At 50.5% G+C, this 8,364-nt stretch overlaps 2 protein-coding genes across 4 annotated transcripts in view; one reads left to right on the top strand and one right to left on the bottom strand.

The window, feature by feature from the left end:
• FOXN4 (forkhead box N4) overlaps positions 1-7,132 on the top strand; it is a 14,418-nt gene extending 7,286 nt beyond the window's left edge. Inside the window, exons 2-9 of the mRNA XM_033518233.1 lie at positions 2,216-2,379; positions 3,196-3,305; positions 3,394-3,531; positions 3,687-3,814; positions 4,522-4,618; positions 4,694-4,901; positions 5,676-6,035; positions 6,712-7,132. Coding sequence (XP_033374124.1) covers positions 2,216-2,379; positions 3,196-3,305; positions 3,394-3,531; positions 3,687-3,814; positions 4,522-4,618; positions 4,694-4,901; positions 5,676-6,035; positions 6,712-6,962 — 1,456 coding nt within the window. The 3' untranslated portion in view covers positions 6,963-7,132. The remainder of the gene's footprint in view (positions 1-2,215; positions 2,380-3,195; positions 3,306-3,393; positions 3,532-3,686; positions 3,815-4,521; positions 4,619-4,693; positions 4,902-5,675; positions 6,036-6,711) is intronic.
• ACACB (acetyl-CoA carboxylase beta) overlaps positions 1,065-8,364 on the bottom strand; it is a 29,809-nt gene continuing 22,509 nt past the window's right edge. Inside the window, exon 53 of one of the 3 annotated variants that reach the window (XR_004499579.1) lies at positions 1,065-2,686. The gene's annotated coding sequence lies outside the window, so the exon portion shown is untranslated. Of the gene's footprint in view, positions 2,687-7,427; positions 8,261-8,364 lie in introns of those variants that run through there. The other 2 variants (XR_001524191.3, XR_001524190.3) reach the window with 2 other exon arrangements.

Below are 8,364 nucleotides of genomic sequence, written 5' to 3'. Positions count from 1 at the left end.
GGAAGAAGAGCCGTCTTGCACGCTTGCCTAGTTATTAAATATAACTACCTATCTGTTTAAAACAGAACCTCATGACAGCGACAGCAATTTTTCCGTTGATCCCAGCCCCTTTCCTCCCCCTGCCTGTATCCCTAGAGCGGATGCTGAGCAGCTCCACCTTCCCACGGCCTCCGGGGCTGTCGGGGGCTGGGTGCATCCCGGGTGAGGGCGAGGAAGGAGCCACCGTTGGCCGGGAATGCGGCCCGGGAAGGGAAGGGAAAGGAAGGGAAGGGAAAGGAAGGGAAGGGCAGAGCCGGGAGTGTGCGGAGCGCGGTGGGCGCTGACCCCGCCCGGGCCGGCGGCGCTGGCAGGGCGCGGGGTGCCAGATGGCGAGGGGGACGTGTGTTGTGTGTCGCCTGTCACTCGGGCAGATTAATGGGAGGTTTGTCAAAAGCAGCGGGCAGGACAATTAAGCGGGGTCCCCAAAGACAATGGGGGCCACGTGCCGCGGGCGTTGGGCGCACAAAGGGCCGGCGGCTCCCCCCCAACGCAACCAACTGTTGCAAACGACCCCCGAGCCTGCCCGCTTTTCAAATCATCCCGTGCCCCTGTTTTCTTCCAATCCAGCCAATCTCCGAGCCGGGAGAGCCGTCACCTGATGGGCTTTGCTTTTTTTTTTTTTTAATGTGTTGAAGTCCCCAGGCTTCGCGAAATAACGGCGTAACCATGGCAATGCTAATTATTGCCCTGTAACTACAGTAGGAGAGAGAACACGGGGTAAGCTGCGAGGGAGATTTGAAGAGGGGTTTGGTTTTTTGGTGGGTTTTTTTTTGCCAGGGTTTGAGCTTTTGGCTCTTGGTCCTGTGTTGATTTTTTTTTTTCCCCCCCCTTTTCTTCTTTACAAAATCTTTTTGCAAACAAATTGCGTTTTGCTTTAAAGATCTCCCTGACAGTGGTTCAGGGAGCTTTGATAGGTGTTTCTGGAATTCCTGAATAGAGGAGCTGAAAGCTCCAGGGCAGGCAGGCACTGGAGTTCTGCCCTGTTCTTTTAAGCTGATTTAGAGTCGTGTAAAACATAAAAGATGCATCAGCAAGAGAACAGATTTATTTAAGGTTTCTGCAGCATCACTTGGCAGCAAACACCACTTTAACACATCTCAGAGAGCTCTTGAAAGCAAAAGGGTTTGAAAGCAAAATCAACTGCATCCAACTAAGTTATGCTCTTCTGAGAGATAAAGATGTTTTCCTGGATCTGAGTCCCTTTAGGTTTACCCTGGGTGTTGAATGACAACTTCCTGACATGTCCTAATTACTGCTTTACTCCTCGAGGTCCCAGTGACTCCTGTAACAGTGTTTCACATAAATTGATTCATTTGGCCTTTCATTTGCAAGAGTTCTTTTACTGACTTTAACGGGGAGCTTGGACCACACAGGAATTTTTGAGTGCTGTAAATATATTCCAATATTCCCGTTTTGTACCACATGCTGTATCAGAAGCAAAGCAAAACAGGTGATCTGGAGCATATAAAAGGTGTCAAAAGCAGAGCTTTAAACCAAAAGCAGCCTGTCACAGCTGTGCCTGCTGTTGTTGCTGGTGCCTGGCAGATACAGCTCCTCCAGTCCCAAACCTTTCACTCTGATCCTTTACTCTGTCAAAAACCTGCCTAAAAAATGGTTTTTTAAGTATCAATAACTTCATGTATTTGAATGGAATATATGAGCAGTTCAGTCTGTGAAGTTCTTTTCATGCAGCTGCTGATCTGTCACCTCTGACAGGATCCAGAGGCTGGGAAAAGCTTTTCCAGGTGTTCCAGGAGCTGGGCACAGAGCTCCTTCCAAGGCTCTGGATTGCAGGGTTAATACAGAATCATCAGGGTCAAACTCCTGGTTTGTCCCCCATCAAAGCCAAACAAATGCAAATTTCTGACAGATGTGAAAATAAGGAATCACTTGGGTGTTTCTAGGTTTCTTTGCTGGGTTCCTGGGCCTTCTTAACCTATAAATGCTCCAAAAGAGGTTTTCTTAACCAAAATGTTTCAAACTGGAGAAAGGAACACAAGACCAGGTAAAGGGTGTTGGTAACCAGCTGTGAAACCACAGGGCACATCTGGATTGGGATACAGAATTCCAGCTTTTTCCCACTGACCTACAGGAGCTTTGGCATCCCAGTCATCTCTTTCTAGGGATAATGCAGCCCCATCCCTGCTCCCTGTTAACCTTCCCTGCTGCTTGGCAGGCTCCTGGCTTCAGACCCGTCCCAGCTGAGCGAGGATGAGCTCCCGGGGGATTTGCAGTCCCTGTCCTGGCTGACATCCGTGGATGTGCCTCGGCTCCAACAGATGGCCAGTGGGAGGATGGATTTCAGCCTGGGGGCCCAGAACGCCATGCTCCAGCAGACAGGTACTGCTGGGATGGGAAATGGGAATAGGGAATAACTGCTCCTTGAACAGCACAACCTGCCCCCACCACTCCCCCATCAGGCTCCCTTTGCTTATTCTTTTACATTTTCCTTCCTGTCCAAAGAGCTGGAGCCTGTTGGCTTCTCATGAGGGCTCTGCCAGTGCCTTCCCCTCATTCCAAGAGGGAGAGAGCTCCAGCACTGGCAACACTCAGATCCCATGGGAATTTCTGCTCGTTTTTGCAGCTGCTGGTGCCTTGTTGGGCTGAGGTGTTTTAAGTCCCGAGGTTTCAGAGGTTTCCAACAGCTCTGAAATTAGGAAATTAGATAATTAATCTTTCTGCTTTGTTTCAACACGGATAAAACCAAGGGCACCTCATTCACCTCGCACCTCTTTGCCTCCTGCAGCCTTGCAGCGTGTGTTGGTTGAACTCCTTTCTCTCTTTTGTGAACATCCTTTGGGCAAACACACACCATTCCCTGTGGCATTCCACAGGGAGAGCTCAGCATGTCACCCTGCCTGCCTGAGAGCACAAATGCAGCTAATGCTGAATGTGTTCTTTCTCTTTTGTAAGACTCTGTGTCTGTGTCCCCACCGTGGGCTGTTAAGCAGCTGCTGCCTCTCATTCCCTGCCTAACGAGTTTTGGGAGCAGCTGATGTCATCTGGGCAAGCTGTGAAATGCTCTGGGGATGGAAACCAAAGAGGGGTTGGATTCTCCACTCCAGAGCTTCCCTGTGCTCACAGCTGCATTTATTAACCCCTTCCCTGAGCTGTGCTTCCACGGGAGCATTCCCTGCCTTCCTCTCTCCACGCCAGGTGCTGTGGGGAGCACGATGCACTCGACAGCCGGAGCAATGATCCACGTCCAGGCCAGTCTCCCACAGGGAATCCTGGGCCTCAATTCCATTTCAACACACGGAGCCAATGTAAGAGCAGCCCTTGATGGGTTGTTACTGCCCCAGCTCCTGGGACAAGGTGTTGGGAATTCCTTGACTGTTGTGTTTCTCTCGGCAGATGAGCCCCTACGCCGTGGGTGGGCAACTGTCCCCTGGTTTGCAAACACAGCAACAGCTCTTCCCTCCTCCTCCTCCTCCTCCTCCTCCTCCTCCTCACTCCCAGCAGGTGTTTGCCCTGGCCCAGAACCCCCAGCAGGTACTGGTATATGCTTGTTGTCTGTCTTGAAGTGCCTGCCAAGGTCAAATCACGACATCTTTAAAAAAAAAAATACAACCCAAAATATCCCTAAAGCTACACACCCATGGACATTCTGAATCCAACATTGCCTTTCTTTTTCCCTCTGCACGCAGTGTAACCCAGCAGCAATCTACAACACATCCTATGGGGCACAGCCACACTATTCCCAGCCACGCCTGGCTCCCCAGTCTGCCCAGGAGCTGCATCCAAAGCATTATCCCAAGCCCATCTATTCCTACAGGTGAGTGGGGAGCGGGAAGTTGCCTACAGCCTGTCCTGGCATGGCTGTGACACTGCAGGGGTGGCTGAGTCCTTTGGAAGGGGACAAAAATCCCCTCATCCATGCAGGAGTTCTGTGGAAGCTGCCTCTGAGGGGTAGCAGGAGTGGAGAAGTGAATTCCTGGGGAGCAGCATAGTGGGGGAGAAACAGCACAGAGGAGTAAAGTCTGAGGATCTGAGGATCACAGAGAAGTGGTCACCAGGACTGGCAGAGCCCAAGAAGAAGGGTTTGGACAGTCCTTTTGGGAATGTAGTGTGACTCTTGGGGATGGTGCTGTGCAGGGTCAGGAGTTGAACTCAGTGATCTTTGTGTGTCCTTTCTAAATCAACTTATCCTGCGATTCTGTCACTTCTGAGCCCTTGGGAACAGAAATCCCAGGGTCCCAGCTGTTTGTGTCTGAAGAGGTGAGTCCAAAGTTGCTAGACCAGAAGAAAGGATGGAGTGACAGGACAGGAGGAGTGAGTTCCCACTTCCAGAGGGCAGGGTTGGATGGGATATTGGGTTGGAATTCCTCCCTGTGAGGGTGGCGAGGTTGCCCTGAGAAGCTGTGGAAGTGTCCAGGGCCAGGTAGGACGTGGCTTGGAGCAACCTGGGATAGGGGAAGGTGGCAGGAATGAGCTTTAAGATCCTTTCCCAGCCAAGCCATTCCCGGGTTTCCCTGCCCGCAGCTGTTTGATCGCCATGGCGCTGAAGAACAGCAAGACCGGGAGCCTGCCCGTGAGTGAGATCTACAGCTTCATGAAGGAGCACTTCCCTTACTTCAAGGTACCGAGCATTCCCGAGCTTGGAAGCAGCCACATTCCAGCCCCTTCTCCATTAACCCCTTCCTGCCCCTCGCAGACAGCCCCTGACGGGTGGAAGAATTCCGTGCGCCACAACCTGTCCCTGAACAAGTGCTTTGAGAAGGTGGAGAACAAACTGAGCGGGACCTCCCGCAAGGGCTGCCTGTGGGCCCTCAACCCCGCCAAGATCGACAAGATGGAGGAGGAGATGCAGAAGTGGAAGAGGAAGGATTTGGCTGCTATTCACAGGAGCATGGCTAACCCAGGTAGGGCTGGTGTCCCACATCCCCATCCTGCACATCCTTGGTGTTCCCTGCACGGCTCCGCTGCCTCCGGGGTTGTTGTTTGTGGGAACATTTTAATCTCAAGTCATATTTTCACAGAGAAGCATTTTAATGCTGTTTCTTGCCTGTTCTTCTGCAAAACTCTCCCTTTCCTAAGACATTGTCTTACGTGTAAAATAGGACTTAATATTATTTGTACTAAACTACTATAAATATTATGTATGTTATATATTAATATGATTATATTTATATATTATTTATTTATCATTTCCCCCCTGTTTATAAAATTTCTTATTTATAAAGAAACACGTTTTCTAATCTTTCAGGAGCTCAGTATTGACAAAATCAGCTGGAGGGGTTTTTTTTGCTACAAAATCAGTAACATGCAGGCAGTGATAAATTACATATAATTTGTTTAAAAGCAAAAGGGCCACTGAAACAGGAGTTTTGTTGTAATTATTTGGGAGATAAGCAGAGTTCTGAGTGTTTTTCTGAGCACAGAGTTCTGCAGCTGGGGGTGAGCTGCCATCAGGGGTAACTGGGCTGCTCTGCAGTTTCATGATCAGTCAGGGATAACCATGGAAGTGGATTTGGGGGAGGAATTAGGCAGCATTTCTTTGCTCCCTGCACGGTCACAGCCGGTGCTGGGTCTCACACGGTGCCACTCAGCTCATGGCAGAAATGTGGCTGTGCTTTGGGCAGTCCCTGCTTGAACAAATGGGTGAAAGCATCTCTTTTCCTCCTTGGAACGGGCAGAGGAGCTGGACAAGCTGATCACTGACAGACCTGAGAGCTGCAGGCGGCCCAACAAGCAGGCAGAGCCCGAGGGGCCCCCCCTGGGCCGGATCTCCGTGTCCCAGCTCCAGCCCCAGCCCATCATGACGCTGTCCCTGCAGTCCCTGCCCCTGCACCACCAGCTCCAGACCCAGGCTCGCCTCGCCCCCAACTCGCCAGCCCCTGCACAAACGCCTCCTCTGCACACCCTGCCTGACATGAGCCACAGCCCCCTGCCCCACCATCCCATGGGACGCGCCCCGGACTTCCCGAACGTGGCGGTGGACATGAGCACGGAGGTGGACGCTCTGGATCCAAGCATCATGGATTTCGCACTGCAAGGTACGGGGGAAGGCATTGGGGGAGGGCAGAGCTGGGCTTTGTGGCTGTTCATTGCTGAACATCCAGCCAGGATCTTCAGTGGGATGCTCTGGGGCTCTAAGAATTGGTGCTGGGTGTTGGCATCTGCAGGGTGACTTCCTGGGTCACCCTCTGTGGATTTTGTCCCTGTGCCAGGTGGGACAGCAAAGCTCCTTCCTGGCTCCAGTGCAGGAACTGCAGGGGGTGGAAGCAGGGGTGTCCAACCATCTGGATCTGGGACACCACATCTCTGTCCCCGGGGAAACAGAGCTCTGCTCGTGCTTTGGGGTTCTCCTTCTGTGCAAGTAGAAATTCCCTGGTTTGTGGCGATGCCTGACATGGTCCTGGGTAGAGCACAGGCAGAAAGGAGCTGTCTGGAAAGGTCTGGAATCCCAGGGTTTGGGGGATCAGACTTGCTGCCCAGAAAGGTCTGGAATCCCAGGGTTTGGGGGATCAGACTTTCTGCCCAGAAAGGTCTGGAATCCCAGGGTTTGGGGGATCAGACTTTCTGCCCAGAAAGGTCTGGAATCCCAGGGTTTGGGGGATCAGACTTGCTGTCCCTTACACCACTGTGGTCCCACCCTTGAATGAAACCCTTTAGTCCTGGCCCTGGGGGCTGGGGATGTGCTGCTGTGAGCAGGATTCCATCTTTTTCCAGGGAACATTTGGGAAGAGATGAAAGATGACAGCTTCAGCCTGGACACCCTGGGTGCCTTCAGCAACTCCCCCCTGCATCTCTCCGACTGCGAGCTGGGCACGCCTGGCCTCACGCCCGTGTCCAGCGGCAGCGACCGCTCCTTCTCCGACCTGCAGGTCACTGGCCTTTACACCACCTACACCACCCTGGACAATGTGGCAGCTGCTCAGTACATGAACCCCCAAGGCAACAAACCCATCCCTCTGCTCTGAGCTTGGCCCTGCTCCACGGACCCCGAGGGACGGTTCTTCCCCGCGGTTAAAATCCGACCGGGAAGCTCCAAGAGCTCGTCCTGCTTTGGGATGTGTTGGCTGCTTCCAGCATGTGAGGCCAAAATAAATCAAGCTGGGACTTGGTAGAACCACTTTCCCCCATGGAAAGGGCATGGACACTTGTGTTGTGGGACTGGGGAGCTCTCCAGGAGGAGCTGGAAGGAAGCAGGAACTTTCACTGGAATGTAACTGAGCTAAAAATCACCCAGTTAAGGGAATTAAATTTATTCCACACCATGGTGCAGCTGCTGTGTCACCACTGTCACAGAAGCCACCACAAGGCAAGGGGCTGGCCAGCCCCAAGTTGGTTGGTTGTGCCCCTGGTGTGCAATTTTTACTTAATTTGCCAAATTGGACAAAGACCTCCCCCAGTTCCTGGAGACATTTGCACCACTAACACTTTTCTGATGTAACTGTTGTTAATTTATTGTTAGGAGGTAGGAAAAAAGGAGCAAAACCACTAAAAAAGGAAAACTCACCTCCCTAGCAGGTCACTGTTATATTTAGATTTGTAAAAGTCCTCACCCCTGAAGGAAGTGGTACTACTGAACTATTAAACTGATCACTGGCTAGAGGATTTTAGGAATTATGCCGATTTTTAGGATTTTTTTTAAAAATAGATTTGTTTATAGTCTTGTGTATTGTGCTTTTGTCTATTCTTGTGCTAGGCAGTATTACTATTTGTAAATTTATTTATATTTATTGTTATGAAAAGAAATTATGTGAACTGAGCACTGTTCAATTTGTATAATGCTGCAGTAACCTGTTTTACAACCACTAAATTATTCACCATCAGAACCACAACCATCTTATCACAGTTTTTACACTACATTTCCTTAATAAGCACTTTTGATACTGTGAAACTCATGCTTTTTAAAAAATTCAGAGACCAAATATTGTCACTGTACCTTTCATAAGTCTTTGCTAATTAACTAAAAAAACCTGATTTTAATGTAGCTTTTAAAAAGACTTTTCAAACCCTGCTTTGTACTTGTTAACATACATTGCAAATAATGAGCTGAGACATCTGAAGTATGTTGGAATTTAGCATTTAGTCTACTTATACCTCTGTGAGCAAAAAGTGATATTTATATCTTGGGTTTTGTCTGTTCCTGTGCATTCAGAGACTTTCCCGGTGCTGTATCCAGGTGCTCCCAGGCTTTTCTCTCCCACACGCATCCATGGATTAAAGCTGGAGGGTGCAGGATGCTGGAGTGGCCCCAAAGGGCACTTTCTTGCTTGAAAATATGAAGATCAGGGGCTTAGAAACATCTGTGCCTGTATCCTCCCAGCACATCCCTCCCTGGCAACCTCTTCCAGAGGGCACCCGGATGCTCCATAA

Source organism: Parus major, chromosome 15 (assembly GCF_001522545.3).
Source record: "Parus major isolate Abel chromosome 15, Parus_major1.1, whole genome shotgun sequence".
NCBI classification, from domain to species: domain Eukaryota; kingdom Metazoa; phylum Chordata; class Aves; order Passeriformes; family Paridae; genus Parus; species Parus major.
This window is presented reverse-complemented; position numbering and strand designations above follow the sequence as displayed.